Source organism: Equus asinus, chromosome 15 (genome assembly GCF_041296235.1).
Source record: "Equus asinus isolate D_3611 breed Donkey chromosome 15, EquAss-T2T_v2, whole genome shotgun sequence".
Taxonomy (NCBI): Eukaryota; Metazoa; Chordata; class Mammalia; order Perissodactyla; family Equidae; genus Equus; species Equus asinus.
In genome coordinates this window covers 4,241,432-4,269,365 of record NC_091804.1, presented here as the reverse complement: position 1 = coordinate 4,269,365, position 27,934 = coordinate 4,241,432, and the positions used below count along the sequence as shown (strand labels likewise).

The 27,934-nt window shown below is 43.3% G+C and overlaps 1 protein-coding gene across 3 annotated transcripts in view; it reads left to right on the top strand.

Moving 5' to 3' along the window:
* The window catches only part of KIZ (kizuna centrosomal protein), a 120,492-nt gene extending 116,535 nt beyond the window's left edge, over positions 1-3,957 (top strand). For 2 of the 3 annotated variants that reach the window (XM_070485493.1, XM_070485494.1), the window contains exons 12-13: positions 1,590-1,633; positions 3,766-3,952. In XM_070485493.1, the coding sequence (XP_070341594.1) occupies positions 1,590-1,633; positions 3,766-3,869 (148 nt within the window). In that variant the 3' untranslated portion in view covers positions 3,870-3,952. Of the gene's footprint in view, positions 1-1,589; positions 1,634-3,765 lie in introns of all 3 variants that reach the window. The other variant, XM_014855708.3, reaches the window with a different exon arrangement.
* The last annotated feature ends 23,977 nt before the right edge of the window (positions 3,958-27,934 follow it).

Below are 27,934 nucleotides of genomic sequence, written 5' to 3'. Positions count from 1 at the left end.
GAAAGCATTGAAGAGTTTTAAGCGAGGAAGTGGAGTGATCAGATTTGTGTTTCAAAAAGCTTACTCTTGCTGCTGAGTGGAAAATGGGTTGTAGGGCGAAGATGGATGTGGTGTTACCAGTGAGAGGGCTGTTAGAAAGGTCCAGGCAAGAGATGCTGGTTTTGTTGACCCAGTGGTGGCAGTGCGTGGGGAAAGAGAGAGGACTTGGGGAAGTGCTGAGAGGTGAACTAGGCAGGACCTGCGGGCTGACTGGGTGCGGGAGGGCAGAGGAGTGGAGAGGGGCTTGGGAGGGACTAGAGGGTTAGGGTGCCACTGGCTGAGACAGGAGGAGGGGCATGGTTTGGCAGGGGAGGGGCCCATGCTGGGAGGATCATGAATTTGGTCCTGGATGTGCGTGTTGACTGCAAGGCACTTTGGAGGCAGCCAAGTAGAGTTAGCACGTGGGCAGTGCACATGTTTCTGGAGCTCAGAGAAGGAGCCTAGGCCATGGGGACTGGCCTGGGCTCACCTGCCTCTGTTCTCTTGCTTGTGTCAAAGACTCCTTACTGCCACATCCCACCGCCTCCTGCCCCTCGGTCCCAGTCTGTGAAAGCAGAGTCCAGGAGGCGCCTTGCTTCCTCAGGGATCCTGCAGCCACCCATCACCCAGCCCGTGCTGTCAGTTCTCCCAGCCACTGGTGCTCTCGCCTCACCCTCCCAGAGTTCTTCTTATTGAACCACAGCTGGCAAATTAGCCTCTCTTTACACTGCACTAGCATTTTTATATTCTGCCTCTCCCCCTAGCATCTAGCCCCATGTCCTCATCAATGGGAGGGGGGAAATGGTGGACGGACCCACAGGAGCATTTAGTCTGTGTGTGTGCACCCGCTCGCTCACACGTGTGCACTTTGTGTAAGGGAGTCTGTCAGGCTCACATCCTCAGTGCCCACCTTCCTAGCAGCCTCCTTGATCGTCAGTTAGCACCAGGCCCTTTCAGGTCGTCATGGGCTGTCTGCTCTTCATGGAGAAATGGCCACAGGCCTCTAGTTGGTCCTGTCAAGTAAAGAAACCGGCACCAAGTTTAAGGGAACATAGATGAATATTGAGCCTAGAAAATGAGACTTTAGTGGAGTTTCTTTTACTGAAAAGAAAGTGTAAATTATGGCATAAGGCAGATTTTTAAGCCCTGGGTTAACCAGACTTCACCGAAAGGAGAGGAGCACATGAGTTCACAGGGTTTCCTGCGTCAGGGGACCAGGGTCCCAGCCATGAGCAGAGCAGTGATGGTCACGGTGGGATCTGGGTGTTTTCTCGGCATTCTTCCCATCTAAAAGGCCGGAGTCTGTTTTAGTGAAATAATCTGTACACATAAATGCAAGCGAATACTTTGACGAAAACAAGAGAAAATAAATAAAAATGTCAAGCCATACACAAGTAACAGTTTCCGTTTTAATATCTCCATCAACTATTCAGTATGAACCTAAAGAACGTAAGTATAATAAAAAACTTGGATGATGCTCCTCGAGGGGACTTTTAAATTCATTAAAATTGCAAAAGCTCCTGAAAAGGCGCACTGAGATTCGGGACTTAGATTATTTCTTTATTTTACAGGTGTGAGACCAAAAAGAAACTACCTGTCAATTTCAAGTCTAAAGGTAAGAGAAATAACTGAAGACTAAATTCTCCTGGTGTGTTTTAACCAAAAGAGCCGTGCGTGGCTTTGTGTTCTGCCCCTCGTGTCTGGCCTGCGAGGCGGGCCTGTGGCCACAGGGCGGCCCGCGCGTCCCCGGGCCAAGGGCTGCCTGAGGGGGTGCGGGCACAGGGGCCGTGGGCTCAGCACTTGAATTTGCGAGTGCGAGTTCACAGGGGCTGTTGGCCTCCACATCTGATGGGTCACCCACACCGTGTATTCCACCTTGTCTCTGTCCCGCTCACGGCTTGTGCCCCGCCAGTGCCTGCTGCTCACGACGGGACAGGGCTCTTCCGTAGACTCTGACTGGTCTCCTCACGCCCAACCCCTCCCCGACTCCTGACTGCCCTCCACTGGCCACCAGCGTCCAAGTCTCGTTTAACCTTCCGTTCCTAGCTAAGAATTGCCAGTGCCTCCCCACTACCTGCAGGATAGAGTCTGTAGCTTTCTCCCTTTGTGGTCTGGCCCCATCCCTACTTCCCATCCCAGTTCTTCCCAGTCTTGTCCTCTTTGGGTCTAGTCACAATTAGCTTTTTCCAGATATACCACAGCGTACCTCTCTGCCTTTGCTCATGCTTTTCCCTTTTCCTCAGCGCAGTGAGCTCCTATACATCCTTCAACACCCAGCGCACAGGGAGAATCTAACCCTCCTTCCACACTAACACAGTGGCATATGCGCTGCTGAGCTTGGGCTCTCTCTACTCCTGTCTCCTTAAACCCCATTCCCAGTGGGTTGTAATTGAGAGCATGGGTTTGAGTCAGACAACCTAGGTAGAACTCCTAGCTTGACCACCCACTAACGCTGATGGTGGCCACTTACTTAACCTCTCTCAGCCTTGATTTGCTCAGTGAAACTGACATTAATACCTATCTTACCAGGTTGTTGGAAGGATTAAATGGGGTTGTATATAAGAAGTCATCACAGAGCTGACAGGTCATGCCATGTAGATATCGCTGGTCATGGAGATTGTCAATGTAGCAGACAATGTGCCCCGGCACCTTGGAGGTCACCTCAGCCCAGTGCAGTGACATGCCCTTGGCCTTCTACACCAGGTAGCTGTGTATCTCCACCGGAGGGCTTTCTTTGGCCCCAGGAGCATGCTCAGCTCTCACAGGCTGCCCAAAGTGCCGGGGAATTGACCAGTGCCCTGGTTGAGAACAACCCTCAACCAATGAGAGATGGGAGTTGGTGGATAAATAACCCCACTTCCTTACTTTTCTTTGGGATAATTTGAGGCGAGTTCTTCAGTCTCCCAAAGGGCCCCCTGCAGGACTGAGCCCTCGTTGTCCACTGCCAGCCCCTGCTCATTAACACCCTCGGTTGGCTTCTTCTCTTCCCTGTGTCACTCTCCCAGCCTCCCCCATGTTGTTCCCAGGATCACCTCCCAAATAAACCATGTGTACCCAAGCCCTTGTCTCAGCATAAACCTCACTGCTGTTCCTCCACCTTGTCTTCCCTGCCCCTCTCTGCTCTCTGAAGACCAGAGGGAGGGCAAAGTGGGGAGCAGCTGAGGCCAGTGGTATCAAGCCTAATAAAAGACCCCAGGTAACCCTGCTTCCATGTTAATCCTGATTTTAAACCCCCATCCTGAAGAGTTAGCTACAAGAGAAGGGAAAAGAAAGTATTCTGTAGGGGCCGACCTTGTGGCTGATTGGTTAAGTTCGTGCGCTCCACCTCGGTGGCCCAGAGTTTCGCGGGTTCGGGTCCTGGGCGTGGACCTAGCACTGCTCACCAAGCCACGCTGAGGTGGCATCCCACCTAGCACAACCAGAGGCACTCACAACTAGAATATACAACTACATACTGGGGGGCTTTGGGGAGAAGAAGAAGAAAAAGAAGATGGGCAACAGATGTTAGCTCAGGTGTCAATCTTTAAAAACAAAAGTACTCTGCAAAGTGTTTTCCATTATAATGCATGGAACACACGGTGAAATGTCTAAGTTTGTGCAGCGTTCACATGCATTCCGGGTGTATCTGGTCGGGTATATCACATGTGTCCCTTTTGCAGGCCACTGTTCCAATCAGCCAGTCAGCTGATTAAGCTGAGCTAATCAAAATGCAGAGATGTTAAACAACTGTCTGGTTCTCTCTTCCAGCCTTCTGGGGTGAGTCTGATGACAGCAACTCAGAAATTGAAGCCGCTTTACGTCCTGGAAACCAGAACACGTCCACGGATGATTTTGATGATTTTTATGACTAATAAGCTGTAACGTCTGTTGGGAATAAAGACGTTAAACAAACTGAAACCCTGTGTTCATGTGTGATGTCCAAAATAAAAATGTCCTTTTAAGTTTTTTAATTGTTTAATATGAAAACTTGGGACCACATTGTTATTCCAGTGAAATTTCATGACATCGATATGAACTAGCATATTCATTTTTAAATGTTATCAGAATGCAAAGTGAGTAATGCAGTGCCCATCAAAATTCAAGTTGTTTCTGTGTAGAAATTGACAAGCTGATCCTAAAATTCATGTGGAAATTCAAGGGACCCAGAGTATCCAACACAATCTTGAAAAAGACATACAAAGTTGGAGTACTCACACTTCCCAATTTTGAAACTTACTAAAAAGCTGCAGTAATTAAGACAGTGTGGTACTGGCATAGACATACAGATCAATGAAATGTTGATTTATTTATAGTCTAAAATTGATAATCCAGAAATGAACCCTCACATTTACGGTCAATTAATTTTTGACAAGGGTGCCCAGACCATTCAATGAGGAAAGAATGGTCTTTCAACAAATGGTGGTGGGACAACTGGATAGCCTCGTGTGAAAGAACAAAGTTGGGTCCCTACTTCACACTGTATACAAAAATCAACTCAAAATACATCAAGGACCTAGATGTAAGAGGTAAACTATAAAACTCTTCGAAGAAAACATAGGTGTAAATCTTTGTGACTTCCATTAGGCGATGGTTTCTTAGATATTACCCCAAAAGCACTAACAAGAGAGAAAAATAGATAAATTTGGCTTTATGAAAGTTAAAACTTTATTGCTGCAAACGACATCATCAAGAAAGTGAAAAGAATGAGAGAAAATATTTGCAAGTCATATTTTTTATGTAAATCAAAAGGGGACATATCCAGACTATATAAAAATCTCTTACAACTCAATAATAAAGAGACAACCCAGTTTAAAAATGAGCAAGAGATCTGAATAGACACTGTTCCAAAGAAGATATACAAATGGCCAATAAGCACTTGAAAAATGCTTGACATCATTAGTCATCAGGGAAAGGCAAGTCAAAACCACAGTATCTTCGTACCCACTGGGATGGCTAGAATCAAAAAGGTTAATACAGGGTTGCTGCGGATGGGGAGAAATTCCCTCATACACTGCTGGTGGGGATGTAAACTGGTGCAACGACTGTGGAAAACACTTGGGCGATTCTTCAAAAGGCGACCAGTTGATGGGAGCCAGTTCGCTGGGAAATCCCCCAATCACCCTACCCCATGGTGAAGCCTAGTGGAGTCTCAGGACAGCTGGCACAGTATCTCCAGCATTTCTCAGGGTGTTTATATATATGTCTTAGCTAGAAAATAGCAGATGAACTAAGTTTCCTCCAACCCTCTGACCCAGGAAGGTGAGCTGAATTCTTCCCTCCCCACCATCCCCTTTAGCGTGGGCTGGACTTAGTGACTCACGTCCACAGAATAGAGTGTGGAAAGGGACAAATGGCAACATTACAGAGGAGAAACCTGGCTGACACCACCTTAACCATGTGGTCAAGGTTAATAGCATCAGTGATAGGTCCTGTGAATGTCAGGGACCCCCAATACGCAGTGATGAGAAGGGCGCTTCTCGTGATGGTCTTTCCAAAGGCTCATAACCACAGTCTAATCATGAGAAAAAACATCAGACAGACTCAAATTGAGGGACATTCGACAGAACCCCTGGCCCATACTCCTCAAAACCGTCAAGGTCATGAAAATCAAGGAGACAGAAACTGTCACCAGAGGATACAAAGGAGACGTGACAACTGAATGAGGTGTGGGATCCTTGGTTGGATCCCTGAACAAAAAGACGTTAATGGAAAGTTTGGTGATATCCAAACATTGTCTGGAATTTAGTTGATAGTGACATGCCAGTGCTGGTCTCTTCGTTTTGACAAATATACGCAGTCATCTAAGATTAGAGGAGCATCACCTTAGGGGAAGCAGGCTGAGTGAAATATATACAAGAACCTCCGCCACTCTTCTGTAAATCTAAAATTATTCCACACACAGAAATCCAGCAATAAACATTCTTCACATTTGTGTGATAGCCTTCCAAACTTTTTCTATGCATTTTTTCCTATGCATGTAATTCTCTTAAACATTTTTAATTTTAATTCTAAACCTTACCAGGTTTAAAAGATTTATACCCACTAAGGAAACAAAACAGGCCCTTCAGCCAGGGCACTAACTGGCTATTTGTCCGCGATGCCAAGGGAGCCCGGAGTCCTGCAGGTGAGCTCCTTTGCCTGGAGGTCGCGTGTCGTGCGTGCCGTGAGGGTGCAGAGGAGAACCTCGGTTTGGCGCTACTCTTTAACACTTGGCTAACACGTGTCTTACTTTTGAATCATGGGGGAGTAGGCCTGGGGCCCAGCACCTTTCGTAGGCAAAATTTTCCAGCTAAAATTTAATAACTCTTGTTCTTTTCATTTACTTTCTATTTGTTGCAAGTGACTCTGGTTTAAAATGTATAGAAGTGATAAAAGCTTTCCTTTTTAAATACATTTTAGGGAAAAGAAGAGAATTTACTTTAAAAAATATACTAGGAAATAATAGTACAAGTGCCAGGAGGCCATGGCTAGGTGGATGGGGGTGGAAGCTCCGCTCTGTTATGCTCACCAACAACTCTAATCTGTTTTGAGGTCTCCAGGGGGTTCGGCTCTTGGGGAGGTCGTGCCCTGAGCCTGTGGCTTGTCTTGTTTCCCAGGTGAAAGCAGTATCACAGGGTCAGTTAATAAGCTGGTTGTATGGGAAAAACACTCCTGTGTTTTCCTTTACTCTCACACTACTACCACACACACTTCTGGCACTAGATGTGTGGAGGGTTTTTCCCATATCGACCAACTCTCTGACACCAGCCGAGTGTCCTACAATTCAATTCCGGCACTAACTGGAGTTGGTGCAGACCCACAGGTTAAGGGCTCAGTCCCACAAGACTGGCCCCCACTTCAGAAACCAATTGCAAATAGTAGGTCCCCACGTTCCCACAACTTCTGACTGACTTGGCTACAAATCAGCATTCCCACAGCACCCTCCTTGGGTTTGATGATTTGCTGGAATGGCTCATAGAACTCAGAGAAGCCCTTACTTACATTTACCAGTTTATAATGAAAGGATATGAAAGGATGACGATAAACATCCAGATGGAAGAGATGCATAGGGCAAGGTGTGGGGAAGGGACCCGAAGCTTCCGTGCCCTTGCCGGATGCGCCACTCTCCCAGTACCTCTGTGCTCAGCAACCTCGAAGCTCTCCAAACCTCATCCTTTGGGGATTTTTGTGAAGGCTTCATCACGTAGGCATGACTGATCATTGACTCCACTTCCAGCCCATCTTCCCTCTTGAGAGCACGGGAGGTGGGGCTGAAAATTCCAAGCTTCTAATCATGGCTTGGTCTTTCTGGTGACCAGCCCCCATCCAGAAGCTATCCAGGAGTCCCCCGTGAGTCACCTCATGAGGAAGGAAGATACTCCTCTCACCCAGGAAAGGTTTTAGGAGCTCTGTGTTAGGAACCAGGGGCAGAGACTCGTATATATATTTTCTATTCTTTCACACTGGTCTTCTAACTTATAAATCAAACTTTTGTGAGCTTAGTTAACGATGAAATTGAGCACCAAAACTCACAGTATTGAGGACTCAATTCTCTATAGATCTGGGGTAACCACCCTCCCAGCTCCTACTAACTGAAGTTCAGATGCAGCTTTATCATTTGCTCATTTAGTAAGCCTTTTCTGACACTCCTGTGTGGCAGGCACTGGTGTGCTTGTCATTGGGACTATAAAGATGGATCTAACACAGTCACTGACCTCGGGGTGCTCACACTCCAGCAAGGAGAAAAAACCTGGAGCCACATTATGTACAGTGCATGTGCCCCAAACCTCAGAGGAGTGAAAAGAATTGTTCCTCCTGGGGTTGAGTTAGGGAAGTTTCATGTAGGAGGTGACATTTGTACAGGATGAGGTGGAGCTGGGGGGATGAGGAGACTCTAGGCAGAGAAAGGACATGTGCAAAGCTCAGAGGTACAATAAACTCGTGTAAATGGAACACAGTTGTTGCGTGAGGCTAGCACGTGTGCAGCGAGGATGAGAGCTGAGTGTATGACGGCAGGCGGAGTACACCAAGAGAAGGGGGTAACTGCAGGTTGGAGGGGAGGAAATAACGTGTTCTTTATTGACAGAAGATACAATTGTCCACAAAGAAAATCAAGAGATGTAGGACCACACGTTAGAACCAGTGAGAGTTCAGCAAAGTTGGTGGATATAAGAGCAATTTCAAAATTCAACAGTATAGTGATACACCAGGAAAAGCAGTTCAGAAGTAAATTTTAAAAAGATGCCATTCGCAGTAACACCAAAAATTATGTCAAAAATATTAAAATTTTTAAGATGTTATTGAAAGAGAAAATTTTAAACATTTATTGACAGTAGAGAACTACATGTTCATGGATGGGAAGACTCTGTATCTTAAAAATCACAAATTCTGTCCAAATTAATCCAAAAAGTCAATGCCATTTCAATCAAAATCCCAACAGGTCTTTTCCAGAACTCAACAAGCTGGTCATTAAACTCAGAAGGAATTCAAAGGGCCAAAATGGCCAAGACAATTTTGAAGAATAAAGAGGAAGAGGTCTTGCCATAGCAAATATCAAGATTTATTATAAAGACTGGTGATAAGGCCTTACAGTATTGGCTCAGGGACGGGAACATGGAGCCGAATAGAGGCCCTGCATGAGAACTGGCTGTAGACAGACGTAGTATTTGAAATCGGTGAGGCTGTAACAGACTTCTCAATAAATGGTGCTGGACTAATCTGGTGATCCACATGAAAAACACAAATTTTTTTACATGGTAATCATAAAATTTTTATTTTTGCATCAATTTAGCTCTCAGTGCTTAGTGACATCTTTAGCATTGCTTTGTCAGTTCCCTAGGATAGTGCACCACTACACCAGCTCTTCCAGACCCTTCCTTTCCCCTGGCTGCAGCTGGTAATCTTATCCCTGTTTTGCTAAGATTGGGGTATCAGCTCCTTTTTCTTTCATTGCCATCTCTTAACAGCTGGCATCTTCTCTCTTTCACGAGTAGACAGAGAAGAGGCCCGTCTCACTGCCTCTCTGCCGCACTCTCTCCCCCATTCATTCATTCATTCATTCATTTATTTATTCAGGGTACATTTGATGCCCTTCCACTTCCCCCAGTACATGTTTTTACAATCTTTTTTTATTTTGGTAAAATATACATATCAAAAAATTTACCATCATGACCATTTTTAAATGTCTATTCAGTGGTATTAAATACATTCACGATGTGCAACCACCACCGCCATTTATCTCCATAACTCTTTTCATCTTGTAAAACTGCAACTCTGTACCCGTGAAACACTAACTTCCCATTCTCCCTCCCCCTAATCCCTGGCAGCCGCCATTCTACTTTCTGTCTCTCTGATTTTTGCTACTCTGTACCTCAGAGAAGTGGAATCATACAGTATTTGTCTTTCTGTGACTCGCTTATTTCACTTGGTATAATGTCCTTAAGGTTTATTCATATAGTAGAATATGTCAGAACTTCCTTACTTTTTAAGTCTGAATAATATCCTCTTGTATGTATATACCACATTTTATTTATCCATTCATCCGTCAATAGAAATTTGGGTCGCTTCCATGTTTTAGCTGTTGTGAATAATGCTGCTATGAACACGGGTGTGCAAACGTCTCTTCAAGACCCAGCTTTCAGTTCTTTTGGGTCTATGCCCAGAAGTGGAACTGCCGGATCACATGGTAATTCTATTTTTAATTTTTTGAGGAAACTCCATACTGTTTTCCACAGCAGCTGTACCATTTTACATTCCCACTAACAGGGCACAGGGTTCCAATTTCTCCACATCCTCACCAACATTTGTTATTTTCTGTTTATTTTCTTATTTTATAGAAATAAACAGGGCGTGGACATACACCGTTCATCAGTGGCCCACATACAAAATAGAGGAAGATTGGCACAGATCTTAGCTCAGGGTGAATCTTCCTCAGCAAAAAACAAGCAAATAAACAAAATAACAAATAACAGATAAGAAAATATAGAAAGAACCACATGCCCATAAGAGAAATACAACTTGGTAGAAAAATGAAGTAAGGATCAGAACAAGCAATTCATTAAAAAAAATAACCCAATGACCAGTAAACATAAAGAGGTACTCAAACGTACTAGCCCAGCAAACGGCATGAGGGAAGCACGGTGAGGTGCCATTTCCTACCCCCGGCAGACCGGCCGCGATTGGGAGGCAGATCGCAGCGGGTACTTGGAAGGGCAGCAGGAAAGAGGGACTTTCATACACTTTGAAGAGCACATTTATAATATCAAGTAAGGCTGCAGATGGCATATCCTATGATCCATGGTTCCATTTCTAAATATAAGCTCTAGGGCCACACTGTCCACCACAGTCATCAGCAGCCATGTGGGTCTTCTGAGCACTTGAAATGTGGCTGATCCAAACTGAGAAATTCATATCAGATTCAAAGACTGTGTATGAAAGAAATAGTCAGATACTTCATTGATCTTTAAGTTGGTTATATGCTGAAATGGGTATATTGGATATGTTGGGTTAAAATATTTTATTAAGATTAATTTCATCAGTTTCTTTTTATGTTTTCTAATGTGGCCAGTGGAAAATTTAGAGTTACATGTATGACTTGCAAATGTAGCTCTATTCTATTTCTCTTGGACGAAGCTGCTAGAGAGAAACTGTCACTACTGTACACAAAGAGACGTCCTCAAAAACTTAACTGTAGTATTGTTAGAAATAGAGAAAATTTGGAAACATTAGTGCCCACCAACAGGAAAACAATAAGAAACACATTGCTGGAGGATTCCTACAGTTAATAAACTATATGTAAAAGTGAAAACAATGCAAAACAATTCAAAGTGTTGTTTATAGAAAGGGGAGAAAGGGTTCATATATAGTAAAAATATAAAACATGGGTGGAGGGATAAAAAAGAGAACTTCAGTGCATCAGTAACAGCTTATCTCTTTGAATGAAAAACAAATATTCTAGGCAAATATGGCAAAGTGTCAACATTTGTCAAATATTTGTCAAATCTGGTGGCATCATGTTAGTTATGTCGTTCTCTACATTTTTGTGTGTTTAAGGTAGTTCATAATTTTTAAAAGAAACAGGTCATGAAGAGTTTTGTATGCGATGGTGAGCAGTTTGGACTGTCTTCTGTTGGTCAATGGGTGGAAGCCATCAAAGGGTTTTAAACAGGGGAAGAGATTTCCATTTAAGGAGAGCATTTTGTCATCTCATTTTAGGCTCATCCAGCCCACCAGCTGATGAAAGTCAAGCTTTTTTCCCCACATTTGAACAACTCTACAATTGGGACATGTCATGTTGGCCACTCATCAGAGAGGACATAGTTGTCAATGCCTGTGTTGATGCATCAACACTTACAGAACGAGTGTCAGCTGCTTGGATGAAAAGCCTGGAGACGAGACTGGAGCTCTCTTAAATGCGGCAACGCCAACATGCTTCATGGCACAGAGAATGATAATGTGTGGGAAAATGTTGGCATCAGAGACTCTGAATCAAAAAGTCATTTAGAAGAGGCAGTTTCTATATGTGAAGGAGTTTTAGGAAAGCATTAATTATTTAATTGGCCTATATTTTCCTTTTTATATGTGCACAAGAGTGGAATGATGGTTTTTAATTACGGTAAATTTCTAATTTTCAAAAAATTATGCTAAAACACACATAACATAAAATTTACCATCATAACCATTTTTAAGTGTATAGTTCAGTGGCATTGAATCCATCCACATTGTTGTGCAACCATCACCACCACCCATCTCTAGAACTCTTTTCTTCTTCTATGACTGAAACTCTGTACCCGTTACACAATAACTCCCCATTCCCAGCCATTATAATGAACTGCTTTGCAAATCTCATATAAGTATATCTGACTGGTAGCATCTGCCTAAATCACAACAGAACTCTAGCTTCAAGGGAGTCTAGAAAACGTGGTTCTTAGCTTTCCAGGGTCTGCAGTATAGCAAGGCAGACTACAAGGGGCTGGAATGGATGTTGAGCACCATGCTACCATATCCACTGTAAATAGCTACTACTACTAGTTCTGGAATACACTTGGGAAGGATTGCTCTAAACAGGGAAACCAACTCCAGAGGCGAATTCTGTGTTTTAACCACGAAAGTTGACCTCACTGAACTCCGTCCCTGGGGACCCAACCCTGAAACTCCCAACAGAGGCCAATCTAGGGTCTCCCATCCACAGTGGGAAATTGCACATCCTCCAGGCATAAACCCTAACGAGGCCAGTCTAGGCTGAAGACCTCACACGGATAAGGCCTGTAAAATCTCCTGCATTTGGGGGCCACTAGGTCTTGGCTCTCCGTGAACTTTTCATCTCAATGAATTGCTTTTCTAAATGCACTTCATCTTTAATGGTCAACACGCCTGTGTCCTCCCAACTACCCCCATCACTATGTGGTGTGATGTGCTCATCGTTTAGTTGTGTCACTGACTGGCGAGATTTGTTTAGGCCCAATTCTCTATTGGTGACTGCTCGTGAGTTCCCTCCTCCTTTTCCTCAACAAAAAATGAGGAAACCAAACAACCACAAATCCTAACAGCTTTTATCCAATTCTCAAGCTTTCGTCCACTTTCAGTATTCCTGTCACTAGCAGTTGTGTCACCAGCAGAGTGCCTCGGTGACGATCAGATCTTGATGTATCAAACTGGCAAAAACACATTAAAGAAGATCGCAATAATTCCAGCCCCAAATCCAAGCAGATAAGGATTATATTACTCGAGAACTTACCCCGAGTGACAGAAACTGAACTCATCCAATGGAAAGACTCATTCGCATTCAGCAGCCAAGATTTCAAGTCTAATGGCTTTTGTTAGTAGTTTTGTATATTTATTTCAAAATCATCTGGAAATCTCCAGCTCCTTAAAGTAGCTCCCTTTAAATCTTTTTGAACGGCATAGTGTCGTCATTTGCCTCTCCACTGATGTTTTCCATTTCCTCAGGCCAGTCCAACCATTGACACAAAGACTAATATTTGATGACAGATGGCTCTGTGAGCTTCTGGTAAGGCCATATCTCACTTTTGGAATGCAAGCGATAACCGAGTTCCTCTAGAGCCTTATTTATTATACTATTATTGTGCACAAACTCATTAGATGTAAAACATTCTGCCAGTCAACTTGATCCTGCTCTTCCCCAGCTGTCACGCTGGCAGCTCAAAGATGGCGACAGATGATACTGATGGACAGTACAACTGCCATCTCCTGCCTTCCCAAATTTAAAGCCGGATGCTTCTCAACCCAGGGAGCGTGCTAGAGAAAAGAGCTAGGACGTCACTCTGCAGCATCCTGCAGATTAATCACCGTGGTATTACGAAATGGCATTCATAGGGTCCTGCTGGCCAGGCCTTTCTAGCACTTGCAAGCATACTTATGGCAACTGTATGAAATCAGCTGAAATCAAACTACACCCCTCCCTCCAGTGCCACAAGAATGCTGTCAGTCCTGCATCTTGGTCCCAATTCTTGCCAAGGACTAGTTCTTTTTTTTTTTTTTTAAGATTTTTTTTCCTTTTTCTCCCCGAAGCCCCCCAGTACATAGTTGTGTATTTTTAGTTGTGGGTACCTCTAGTTGTGGCATGTGGGACACTGCCTCAGCATGGCTTGATCAGTAGTGCCATGTTCGCTTCCAGGATCCAAACCAGCGAAACCCTGGGCCGCTGAAGTGGAGCGCGCGAACTTGACCTCTTGGCCACAGGGTCGGCCCCCAAGGACCAGTTCTTGCTCCCATTTCAGATATGCCTGCATCTGGTCTCAAAGCTCAGCCATTTCTCACAGGCATTTTTGCAATAATATAAGAAGTAACAATTTATTCAATCACTCATTTAAAAAGAGCGCTCGTTCCGGAGTACTTGCTACACCGCAGGCCCTATGGCAGGCCAAATATATGGAGAGATGAATGTGGTATGTTCCCTGCCCTCAAGGATTTCTCTGTCTAGAAAGGTAGAGACAAATCATCTAAATGTGAATTGTTGAGGGTGATGTTTTACCCATTGTGACAAATAGGCCCCCAAATACAGTGGCTTTGAGAATATGGAAGTTTATTTCTCTCTCAACAGCCCCAAGTTTGGCAAGTGGCTCCGCTCTTAGACATTCAGAAATCCAGGTCCCTTCCATCCTGTTCCCCCACCATCCCTAGGTTATAATCCTGGTCTGCAGGGCCAAGCTGGGTTGTAGTCACTAGAGGAGGGAGAAAGTGGAAGTCCTGAGAAAGGAACTTCCTTTTAAGGAATGACAGGAGAATTTCTCACATTTCACTGATGTATACTTACTTGGATATATCTAACCATACAGTGGATTGGGAAACACTCTCCAACTGGGCAGCCATGTTCCCAAGAAGAAGCGGAAAATGAATTTTGGTGGAAAACTGGCAGTTTTTGCCAGATGATGCTATGTACTAAATATTGATAGAGAAACCTCTCTTGAGAGGCTGAACCATGCAATGGTTAAACACTCAGGTTCAGGAGTCAGACAAGGCTATATCTGAATCCCAGTCCTTAGCACAGTATCTTACACATAGTAAGTACGCAATAAATATTAGCTAACAGTTTTATTATTTGCTATTCTGTGGAAACACATCTCAAGCATTGGATAGACTGCCTGCTAGTGGATGCGGTTAGACATTAGGTTGTGGTTAGGCTTAGACAAGGAGGTAAACTTTGGGCTGAGTCACAAAGGACCAAGAGGAGTTCTGCAAGTGAAGAGTGGGGGTCTGGTCATTCTGGGCATACATGTACGAAGGGAAGTACATGACTGGGTAATCATTTTTACCTGTGAGCAACTACGATTTTCTCATACCTAGGGAGCTACATTAGGCTCCTGAGTCTCATATTATGACCCCATGGTGACATTGAACCTCAGCAAATTCCCTTGGGAGGATGTGGAAGCAAAGGGACCATCGACATACAACATGAGAATCAGGGGACAGGTGTCATGTTGGCACCAACAACGGGCAGCAGAAAAGCCATGACTACGATCCAGTGAGAAACTTACCATCTTCCATGTCTGAAGGACAAAACATCCAAACTAGAGGAGAGAGGATTCTGGGAAGATGGCAGAGGAGAAAGCACCAGAAATCTGTCTCCCCACCTAGAACGACAATTGGGCTGGTAGAATCTGGCTGATGTAACTATTTGGGAACTCTAGAGTCTATTCCAAGGCTTGCAACTTCCAGGGGAAGGTTTGAATGGTAAACTGCAGGGAATTTTTGCCAATTTCAGCTTCCACCATGGTAGCAGGTACCAAACCCCGCAACTCCCATAAACATGGCAGGCAGCTTACAGGCAACTTTTGGGGGCCAGGATGGGCAATGAGGACACTGTCTTCCAAATATTAGGGATCTGTGTTCTGATTGCTGATTGCTGCTTCTGATCTTGGAGGTACAGAAATCTAGGCAGGTGGCCATTGCTGTACCCCTCCTCACAACGTTGCAAGTCTCTCCCTCTCCAGCTGAAACAACTTCCAGGGAATTAAAGGGTCAGCACCCTTTTTCCGTTTTTCCTCCCCCTCATTTTTCTCTTTTTTCTCTTTTGGGAGCCAGACGTTTAAAGTCTAGCACTTTCAAAAGGAATCACACATATGGGGGAATTTAAAAAATCACCACACAAGCCCAGGGAAAGGCACGGGTTTTAAAAAGACCTAAGAAGACCTTAAGTTTATATCTGAGGCTTATCCTTGTCACAGATACAGTGTACAACAATCAAAAAACAAAAATCAGCAAACCATGAGGAAGGGGGAGAATCTGATATTCAATTACTGCATCATTAGATTCAAAGGTCTGGTTTTCAACAAAAACTCACAAGGCATACAAAGAAAAAAATCACAAGGCATACAGGAAAGTATGGCCCATTTAAAGGGGGAAAAAAAAAGCAATAGAAACAGTTGTTGAGAAAGACCAGGTGGCAAAAATGCTAGACAAAGTCTTCAAAACAACTACCTTAAAGATGTTCAAAGAACTAAGGGAAGACATGAAGAAAGTCAATAAAACAATTTATGAGCAAAATGGAAATATCAATAGAGGTAGAAAACCTGAAAAGAAACTAAAAAGAAATTCTGGAACTGAAAACTACAGTAGTTGAAATGAAAAATTCACTAGAGGGATTCAAAGGCATATTTGAGCAGCCAGAAGAAAAAGATCAGTGAACCTGAAGTTAGGACAATTGAAATTATTGAGTCTGAGGAACAGAAAAAAAGATTGAAGAAAAGTGAACAGAGCCTAAGGGACCCATGGGATACCCTAAAACGGATCAACATATGCACTGTGGAAGTCCCAGAAGGAGAAGAGAGAGAGAGAAAGCGGTAGAGAGATTATTCAAAGAAATAATGGTCAAAAACTTCTCAAATTTGATGAGAGACATGAATGTAAACATCAAGGAAGCTCAACAAACTCCAAGTAGGATGAACTCAAGGAGACCCACACCTAGACACATTACAGTCATGTGTCACCTAACAACAGGGATACGTTCTGAGAAATGCATCATTAGGCAATTTCATCTTTCTGTAAACATCATAAAGTGTACTTACACAAATCTAGGTGGCATAACCTACTACATACCTAGGCTGTATGGTGTAGCCTATTGCTCCCAGACTACAAACCTGTACAGCATGTTACTATCTAAATGTAGAAAAGATACAGTAAAAATACAGAATAAAAGATAAAAAATGTCTAGGGCACTTACCATGAATGGAGCTTGCAGGACTGGCAGTTGCTCTGGGTGAGTCAGTCAGTGAGAGGTAGAGAAGGTGAAGGCCTGGGACGTTACTGCACACTGCTGTGGACCTGATCAACACTGGACACTTAGGCTACTCTAAATTTATAAAAAATATTTTTCTTTCCTCAATAATAAATTAACCTTTACTGTAAATTTTACTCTATAAACTTTTAAATTTTTTTAACTTTTTGACTCTTTCGTAATAACACTTAGCTGAAAACATGAGCACATTGTACAGCTGTACAAAACTATTTTCTTTCTTTATATCTTTATTCTATAAACTTTTTTCTATTTTTAAAATTTTTATTTTTTTTTACTTTTTAAACTTTTTTGTTAAAAACTTAGACACAAATACACACATTAGCCTAGGCCTACCTAGGGTCAGGATCATCAATATCACTGTGTTCCATCTCCACATCTTGTCCCACTGGAAGGTCTTCAGGGGCAAGAACACATGTGGAGCTGATCTCCTATGATAACAATGCCTTCTGGAATTTCACCTGAAGGACCTGCTTGAGGCTCTTCATGAGGAGGGGTCACTTTCTTCAGAAACACATTCATGGTGGTTTGCTTGGTTTGTTTCTTTTTTTCATCACAGATTTGCTTGTAAGCAGATAATGCACCATGAACATTCCTCTCCATTAATGAAAACCTTTCAGTGTTGGGTCCATATTTTCAAACTTTTTAAGGAACTTGTTGAGGTCTGCAAAAGCTTCTGCTAAACCCTTCACTGTGAGTTTTCTTGGGGGTTCTTCTTTCTCTTCTGCAGTTTCCTTTTCTCATGTGTCTTGTTCAGCTATGCGTTCCTGTTCCAGTTCCAACAATTCCTCATTAGTCGATTCCTCAGGAACCACCTCTAGGAGCTCCTCAGTGTCATCCTTAGCCACACCCAGGTTAATTCTGTTGTCATGTCAACCACAGCCCCATTGATTTTTGCAAGCTCCTCATCTTTGACAAATCTTTGAAGTCACGGACGAACCTCTTGAGTGTCTTCTTCCAGATGCCGTTCATACACTCCTTGGTGACATCACCCCAAGCCCAAGCAAGGTTCTTGATGCAGTCAGAGATGTTGTAATCCTTCCAGAATTGCACCAGTGTCTTCCTCAGTTGCAGCAATACCCTGGGCAAAGGTCCTCCTTAGGGAGTAGGCCTTAAAAGCTCCTTGATGCACTGGGTGGATCAAAGAGGTGGTGTTTGGAGGGGGAATAATGCTTTGATATTGTGATGAAGACCATCAATAAAAGGAGGATGTCCAGGAGCATTATCAACAATAAACAAAATCTTGAAAGTTATGTTATTCTCCAAACAGTACTTCTCCATTTTGCTGGTGTAGCAATTCAGGAGGGCATCTTGGAAGAGGAGCTGGGTCATCCATAACATCTTATACCTCCTGTAGTACACTGGCTGTGTGTGCTTACTGACATTCTTGAAGGCCCTGGGGTTCTCACTATGCCAGATCACAAAGGGTTTCCATTTGTAGCCTGCACAATTTCCCCCAAGCAAGACTATCATCCTGTCCTTAAAAGCCTTGAAATCTGGCATTGACTTGGCCTCCTTGTGGAGAAAAGTCCTTTCAGGCCTCTGTTTCCAGAATAGGGAGGTTCATCCATATTGAATATTTGCTCTGGTAAGTAATTTTCCTCCACAATCAGCTTATCCAGAGTTTCCAAAAATTCTTCAGCTGCCTTCACATTGTCATTCACAGACTCACCACTCACTTGCACATTATGTAATGAATACAGTTCTTCAATCATTTAAAACACCCAGAGCTAGCAGTAAATTCAACATCATAGTCACATCCTGCCTTTTTTTTCAACATTGCAAAGAAAGTTTTTGCTTTGGCCCTGTTGTCATAGTGCTAAGAGGGATATGCTTCCGTGACTGGTCTTCAGTCCACATCATTAGAAGTTTCTCCATGTCTGATATAGGCCCTTCTCGTATTTTTGTTAGTCTCATTGCCTTGAACAAAGCACATCCTTTAACAACTTCTGTCACTTTGCTCTTATTCTGCAAGATCATAGCTATGGTGGAGTGGGACATGCCTGACTGGCAAGCAATGACCATCACTGATTTTCCACCTTCGTAGTTCTTAATTACTTTTAATTTTGTTTCCAGTTCAATCACGCAACGTGACCTCTGAGTGGCAACATTAGTAGTGGATTTTGTATGCTTAAGGGCCATGATGAACAAAACAATATGAGATTAAATCAAGCACAAGAGAAAATCAAGAGATGCAGTAAGCACATGGCATACTGTTTTTCAGTAAAACTTTTTTGTAAGTAGAAAGAGTACACTCTACAATAATGATAAAAAATATAGTATAGTAAATACATAAACCAGTAACATAGCTGTTGATTATCACTGTTGAGTATTATGTACTGTACATAATTGTATGTGCTATACTTTTATACAACTGGCAGTGCAGCAGGTTTGTTTACCCCAGCATCACTACAAATATGTGAGTAATGTGTTGTGCTATGCTGTTACAATGGCTACAACATCAGTAGATGATAGGAATTTTTCAGCTCCATTGTAATCTTACAGGACCACCATTGTATATGCAATTCATCACTGATTGAAATGTCATTATACAATGCATGACTGTATAATCAAGCTGTTGAAAGACTAAGACAAAGAGAGAATCTTAAAAGCAACAAGAGAGGGGCTGGCCCAGTGGCACAGTGGTTAAGTTTGCATGTTCTGCTTTGGTGGCCCGGGGTCAGCCAGTTTGGATCCCGGCTGCAGACCTACGTACCCCCTTGTCAAGCCATGCTGTGGGAGCCTTCCCACATACAAAATAGAGGAAGATGGGCACAGACGTTAGCTCAGTGCCAGTCTTCCTCAGTAAAAAGAGGAGGATTGGCAGCAGATGTTAGCTCAGGGCTAATCTTCCTCAAAAAAATAAATAAATAAATAAATAAAAAGCAACAGGAAAGAAGTAAGGCATCATATACAAGGGGTCCTCAATAATATTCTCAGCATGTTTCTCATCAGAAACTTTGGAGGCCAGAGGCAGTGGGTTGTTACATTCAAAGTACTGAAAGAAAAAAACTGTCAATCAAGATTCCTATATCTGGCAAAACTGTCCGTCAAAAGTGAGGGAGAAATTAAGACTTTCCAAGATAAACAAAAGCTGAGAAAGTTGGTTGCCATGACCCCTGCCCTGTAAGAATGCTAAATGGAGTCCTGCAGGTGGAAATGAAAGAGCGCTAGACAGTAACTTGAAGCTGTATGAAGAAATAAAGATCTCAGTACGATAAATATATGGGCAATAGTAGAAGCTACTAGTATTATTTTAACTTTGGTTTATAACTCCAATTTTTGTATTCTACATGATTTGAGACAATATATTTTTTTAAAAACTATTAGTTTAAAAGCTAGTATTGTAGCTTTGGTTTGTAATTCCGCATTCTGTTTTCCACATAATTTAAGAGATTAACATGTAAAAAATAATTATTAGTTTATTTTCTTGGAGAATGTATAAAGATGTAATTTTGTAACCTCAATAACTGAAAAGGGGTGGGGATGGACTTGTATAGGAGTAATTTTGTATGTTATTGAAGTTAAGCTGGTATAAATTCCAATTGGAGTGTTATAATGTTAGCATGTTAAATGTAATCCCCATGGTAACCACAAAGAGAATAGCTGTAGAAAATGCACAAAAGGAAATGAGAAGAGAATTAAAACACTTCACTGCAAAAAAATCAACTAAACACCAAAGACAGTAATGCAGGAAATGAGGTACAAAAAAGGCGATAATGCATATAGAAAAAAATACCAAAATGACACAATAAGTCCCTCCTTATCAGTAATTACTTTAAAGGTAAAAGAGTTGAACTCTCCAATCAAAAGACAGAGATTTGCAGAGTGGATTTTTTAAAAAATACACTGTCTACAAGAGACTTGCTTTAGATCTAGAGAAACAAATAGGTTGAAAGTGAAAGGATGGAAAAACATGTTCTAAGCAAATAGCAATCAAAAGAGAGCAGAGATGGTTATAATAAGCCAGTCACAGAAAGACAAATAGTGTATGAGTCCACCTATGTGAGAAAATCAAATTCATAGAGGCAAAAAAGCAGAATGGTGGTTGCCAAGGGGTTGTGAGGGGGAATGGGGAATTATTGTTTAATGAGTATAGAGCTTTAGCTTTGCAAGACTAAAAGAGTCCTGGAGACGGATAGTGGTGATGGTTGCACAACAACGTGAATGCACCTAACACCACTGAACCATTCACTTAAAAGTGGTTGAGACAGCAAATTTCAGGTTATGTGTATTTTATCACAATTTTTTTAAAGTGTTATTAGATTTTTAATCTTTTTAAAAAAATCCAAATTGGAGTCTTTATAGTTCTAATGTCCCAAACAATAGCCTTTTTTTAAAAGTGTGCACCATAGCCAGATAGGTTTAAGAAACACTTTATATCATACCCCCAATACATATGAGCTTCTTAAATTCTTGGAGAGGTGCTGCAATAAGGAAACCCTTGTTTTTCCCTTTTTTCGTGAAACACTTTGATCACTGCTTTTCATCTAAGGTGCCCTGGTATGATCAAGAAGCCAAAGATTTTTGAAAGAAAGTCATCTCTCATGTACCTGTTCCTGTTGCTGGCCTACAGGAAATGTCCACTGGTCACAGCTCCTCGTCCCTATGTGTGGCCCCCACTGAGCCTCTCCTCCTGGAGTGTAAGTCATTTGAATCTGCTCTGGCCCTGTGACCTGCAGCCGAATCGACACAGTGCCAGTTCTGGGCTTAAGCCTTATAGAGGTCTGGCAGCTTGCACTCTTGCACTTTGAGGAAGCCAGCTGGCTCTGAGGGAAGTCCAACTGCTCTGAGGTCACCATGCTGTGAGGAAGCCCAAGCCAACAACACGGAGAGGACATGTGGAGAAGAACCAAGGACCTAGCCAACAGTAAGTCATTCCATTCGGCCCCAACCTTTTGAGCACTAGAGATGAGGCCACAGGAAGCAGAGATGAGCTGCCTGCCCAAAGTACAGACTGGGAGCAAGTAAGCAATTGTTGTTTTAAGCCTCTATGTTTCGGGCTAGTTTATTATGCAGCAATTGACATTCAAAACAGTCTGTTTTCCATGTGGCTGAGTGGGGTCTTGAGCAGACCAGCTGGGTCTTCAGATACCTTCATTTTGCTTTCCTCTCTAGTCTCCTCTCCTTTCTTGCTGGCCTACATCTTCCAGCCTGCACCTCTGAAGAATAAGGACATGTCCCACCTAATCACAACACTATTGTCATATTGAAGACAATTAACAGTAACTCAACAACGGCATTCAATATATAGTCCATATTCGAATTTCACTATTGGTGACAAAAAATTTCTCTTATATAGCATTTTAATTTTAGCTCCAGGAGCCACTTAACTCTTACTCATTGTATTTGGTTTTTATAGACATGGATACTTCCTTTTTTTTTTTTTTTTTTGAGGAAGATTAGCCCTGAGCTAACTGCTGCTAACCCTCCTCTTTTTGCTGAGGAAGACTGGCCCTGAGCTAACATCCATGCCCATCTTCCTCTACTTTAAATGTGGGACGCCTACCACAGCATGGCTTTTGCCAAGCGGTGCCATGTCAGCAGCCGGGATCTGAACTGGCGAACCCTGGGCTGCCGAAGCAGAATGTGCACTTGACCACTGCGCCACCAGGCCGGCCCGACATGGATACTTCTTGAAAGGCATTTCGCTGAAGAAAAGGATCATAACTAGAAGTCACAATGTGGTTATTACGTGGACTCCTCGCTCCTCTTAGAGTGGGGAAGACCCCTGTTCTACCTACTCCACACGTGATAAGTTTCGACAGGAGCCATCATTTATATGTGGTGAACACTGTTCTAAACTAGTCCTTTCGAGTGTGGAACTGAAAAAAGATGGAATCTCTCACATTAAGGCACTAAAAGGGAGTGGGGCTGGCCTGGAGAGGAGAGGAAAAAATCCCTCCTTTAGGACGAACTCTTGAACTCATTGGATGCCTGAAATGCATCTGCAAGTCTTCTCAGAGAAGATAAGATTACCAGGACGGAGACCTCGTTCCTGTCAGGGTCATCTTCCACACTCCTAAGTTTTAATGGCTTGTTTCAACCGACCCTCACCCCATGACTACCTTGCATCTGGAATTTGTTAAAAAACATTCCTGCCCTGTTTATCTCTGCCTTTGTTAGCCACAAGTATAAAACCTTCGTTCTCCTTTCAACAGGTTCAAGCCGCTCTTGCATCTGTGTTCCCGGGCTGCAGTCCTAACAAGCCCTGAATAAACTACTTTTTGTTCAAGTCTATCAGAGTCTACCTCGTAACTGGTTGACACTCTGTTATAAGCACTCTCATATGTATTATTTTCGTTTATGGTCATACGTGAACACAGCGCACCTGCTATTTGGCATTGGCGTCTTCGTGGATCATACTGTAATTGAGGGCCCTCCAGGACCAGTTCAACTGACCCCATCTCTTATCAACAGAGTGATTTAGAATTGCTTTTCAGAAAATCTGCAGTCCCACGGCCAGAGCACGTGCAAAAGAAGAAATCGTGACCTGAAATGACCTCGGGACAAAAGATCCTCCTTCTTGAGGAACCCAGACCAGAACTTGAAAGTCAGACTCTTATCAGAAGCCAGGGGCCCCTCATTCGGGAAGATCCAGTGTTAAAATTCCTCCCTTACCTCATCATAAATGTTTAGCACCCCGTAATAAATGTTTAGAACCCCGTCATGAATGTTTAGAACCCCATCCTAAATGTTTAGAACCCTGTCATAAATGTTTAGAATCCCGTCATGAATGTTTGGAACCCCATCATAAATGTTTAGAACCCTGTCATAAATGTTTAGAATCCCGTCATGAATGTTTGGAACCCCATCATAAATGTTTAGAACCCTGTCATAAATGTTTAGAATCCCGTCATGAATGTTTGGAACCCCATCATAAATGTTTAGAACCTCACCATAAATACTTGAAGCCCACACATCACAACCTGTCCCACCGGCATTTCCACATGCCTGCCTGTTCTCCCTAGCCGCTTAAATTTCACCCCAAATCCTCACTCGGGGAGACGGATCTGAGGGCACACTCCCCCTGTCTCCCTGCAGACCCGTCCTGCAGAATAAAAGCTGATTTCTCCCCCAGACACTGACATCGTAATTAATTGGCTGTTTATGCGCATCAAGCAGAGAACCCCGATTTTGTGAGGTAATGCTATCCGTGTTCTTATTTTATTTCTTGGTGGATCATTGATTTCTCTGTATAGTAATTCCAAGCCGTGCATTTCCCTTATGGGAACCTCCAGCTCCCTCCTGTTTACTTCAGTGCACCTTTTCTGAGTAGAGATGAGTCACTCTGGAAGGGAGGTGCTTAGAAAGAATGAGACCTGGAGGGTGGGAAGAGAAGAGGAAGGTAAAACTGTTTTTGCAGTGTGGTGTCAAGAGAGTGAAAGTAAGTAAACAGAGGGCTCTCCTGCCCCTGTTGATGGAAGAGGCAGAAGCACACTTCCAGAAACAGAGAGGAGTCCAGGAGACAGGAGTCTACCAACACTACTCATGGCATTAAACAATACTTTTCTTGCATGAAGAGCTAGCATACTCACAGTAATAATTCTACTTGGCTTGTACAATATGTGGCCCAAAGCCGAATAAATTCACAAGCTTCTTATTGACAGTGTGGAAGGATCCTGAAGGTTCCTGGAGTGCTGATACTGGCATTTCATTATGTGAGGAGTCATTATTTTATTCTAATAAACGCAAAATGTTTACAAGGACTTTCAAAGTTTCATTCACGACCTCAATCCCGTGAGGTGGCGTCCCTTTCCTGTGAGTCCTCTGCTGGAAGGAGAGGGACTCTGACCCTGGCTTTAGACTGTTCCCCTCCTCCACCCTCTACCCCAGGAAACCTTCAGAAAACAGAATCCTGCAGGAACCCCGCAGGCTGTAAGTAGAACCTTGGAAGTCAGATGTAAATGTTTACTTATTTCTTCCCAAGGAAACAGCTCTGCAAGAACTTGGAAAGGACTTTAGAGAGAGAAAAGGCACAAGGACAGATTAGAGTCCAGATCTTCTGTGCAGCCTCAGGGGAAGAACCATTGATTTAAAACGGAAGGTCAATATCGTCCCTGCTGAGCAAACTTGAGATCCTTGAAGAGCCTCTCAGCCCAATAGGACTCTCAAGCCCTGCTCTGAGTGAGCAGAAAGACTCAGCGGCTTCCCCTTGGAGGCTGATCTTGGCCTGAGCTCATCATTAAATATGGAGCACATGGATCTTCATGCTGCTGGTGCTGCCCCAGTCAGAAAAGCGTTCATCACAGCAACTAGCTTTATAATTTCCTGAAGAAGACTAAGGTTTAAGTCACTCCGAGCCTCTCTTCTCAGAAAGTGGGAGATGATGTTGTCCCAGATGAGTTCAGAATAGCACACCAGGTCCCTGTCCGCATAGCTCATTGACAAGGCTTGCCCATGACCACTCCTGACCCCTCCATTCTAACTCTGCATCCATCTGCGGATTACAACCAGTCCCTCTTATGCAGCAGAGAGCTTTCTTCTGAGATTTTAAATAGATGTCAAATATTATTATAGTTGCAGTTTGGGATCACAGCCATCATCCTCCATCCTAGTGGTTATAAACAGAGACTCTGTGGTGGACACATTCCCATTTTGGGGTGGGGTAAGGGGATGCTCCCCGGCACGTGAGAGGCAGACCACAAGGTCTGGGAGAAGCTCCCTCCACCTTTGTCCCCACCCATCAGCCCTCAGCACCTGGCCCCCAACCTTTTCCCCGTGGGAATATTCTGCCAGGGCTTCCCATAGCTATTGACCTTGGATGCCCCACACCCGTACCTTTCTGGTGAGACTCAACAAGGAGAAAACCAACATCCTAAGAAGACTGCTCTGGAAACAGAATCGGGCGTAGACCGGGAACCCCTGGAGCCAGCAGACATGCACATATCCATGCTCTCACCGTTAAATTAAGCAAAGAGGCCATTACATTAAAGCGGTTTTAATGCCTTAGTAGCCTATGTAAGCAAACCAAAAGCTAAGCCTGAAATGCCTCGAGGTTAAGAAATCAAAACCTAAGGACAACCCATCACAAACAGCCAGCTAAGCTTTTCCACATAAGGCAACCGCTCAAGCTATAGCCTCTCAAATCATTTCCTTGCTTTGTTGGACGGACCTTAAGCACATTATGCCAAGTGGGATAAGTTGGACAAAGACAAGTACTGTATGATATCACTTACATGTGGAATCTGAAAAAGCCAAACTTGTAAAAACAGAGAGTAAAACGGTGGTTACGGGTGGGGAGGTGGGGCAAGACAGATGTCTAAGGGTACGGACTTACAGTGAGTAGGAAATAAGCCCCAGCGATCTGATGCACAGCATAGTGAATATAGATGCAATAATGTATTATAATCATCAAACTTTCTAAGAGCCTAGAGCTTAATTATTCCAACACTAAAAAGAAAGAATAATTATATAATGTGATAGAAGTGTTAATTATCGCTACAGTGGCAATCATATTCCAATATATAAACCTATCAAATTAACATGTTGTACACCTTAAATTTACACAATGTTTTATGTCAAATATATTTCAATTAAAGACATCTTGCTTTGCTTCCACCTCTCCTCTATAAAAGTCTTTCCCCTGGCTCCTGTGGGTGGAGCACTCCTAACCTTTTCTGGCTTGGTGCTGCCCAATTCGAATAAAGTTTGCTCAAATAAACTCTTAAAATTTTTAATATACCTCAGGTTATCTTTTACCCCTGTCCACTGTGGATTTTCTGTGACTGCAGGAGACTCTCTACTTGGAGCTTTCCCTGCAGGTTGCGGGTCACCTGAACTCCTGGCTCTGGGCAAACCTGCAGCTGTCTGAGCCAGACCTGAGACAGGAAGCCTGCCCCCTGAGTGGAAGATGCTTCCCTTTCCTGCTCCCCACCTTGCCCACCGGGAAGCCGGCTGGCTTGTTAGACAGCGCAGCTCTGACCCTCCGCCCTTCTCCTTAGAACAGTGGTTCCCAGACTTGCGAAGCATCAGACTCCCCTGGAGGGCATGTTGACACCGAGATTCCTGGGCCCCACCCCCAGAGACTCAGATACAGAGGTCTGAGTGGGGACTGAGAACACGCATTTCTTCCCTGTCCCAGGAAATCCTGTCACTGCTGGTCCAGGGACCGCACTTTGAGAACCACTGCCTCACCTCTCTGTGGGGTCAACTAATTGCCTGCTCTCACCTTGTTTTCTTTGCATGTTCTCACATGTTGGGCAAACCATGTATCCAAAACACGTGACCTGGTAGGAAATCTCTTTGTCCCTGAAGTTCGTCTGACAGGTATTTTCTGAACTGACCCCTGGTGAACATAGAAAGGACTACAAGAGCTGAGTCCTGCGATAAAATGACACTTTCCGCCACTGAAAGAGTCGAGCTTTGAATTGGTTTCCAATTAAAAGTAATTATAGATGAACAGAAGCACAAGAATTTCAGGATTAAAAGCAAATTTAGACTTCACTCATTAGCTCAACTGCCTTTTGAACCCATCTTATGAATAACCTATCTTTCAAAGTCCTTTTATACATTGGTTGTTTTATCCTCGGAAAGCATTTTCCCATACAAACAGTGCTCCACACGATGGCTAGGTCGCTGTCCAAATGAGCCCTTAACACTTGCTCATCCTATTACGTGGCTGAAAGTACTCATTTTGCAGAAAAACAAAAGGTAGAAAGTCATATTATATTTTATTCCAAATTTCATAAGACGTTTAAACACATAGAGTACATCAAGAGTCTCTTTTATTTTTTATTTTTTTGGTGAGGAAGATTCACCTGAGCTAACATCTGTGCCAATCCTCCTCTATTTTGTATGTGGGATGCTGCCACAGCACAGCTTGATGAGCAAGCAGTGTGTAGGTCCGTGCCCGGCATCTGAAGCGGCAAACCCCAGGCTAGCAAAGCAGAGTGCATGAACTTAACCACTACACCTCCAGGCCAGCCCCAAAGTCTCTCTTTTTAAAAGATCAATGATCATTTTACAATGTGTTATACTACTAATAATTAAGATGCACTCCAATTCTAGGTCACCAAAGAACAATGATTGCAGAGGTCCCTTACCCTGCTCTACCCCCACCGCCATGTACAGACTCCCTGGGAAGTATCTATAGCCAATGAGAAGGGTTCTAGAACATGCTCAGGAACTCTCGCTGTGCAATTTCCTATCTCCTTTAATGAGCATGTTCTGTTAATTTTTTTGGTGGTCTCTTTTTTTTGTTTC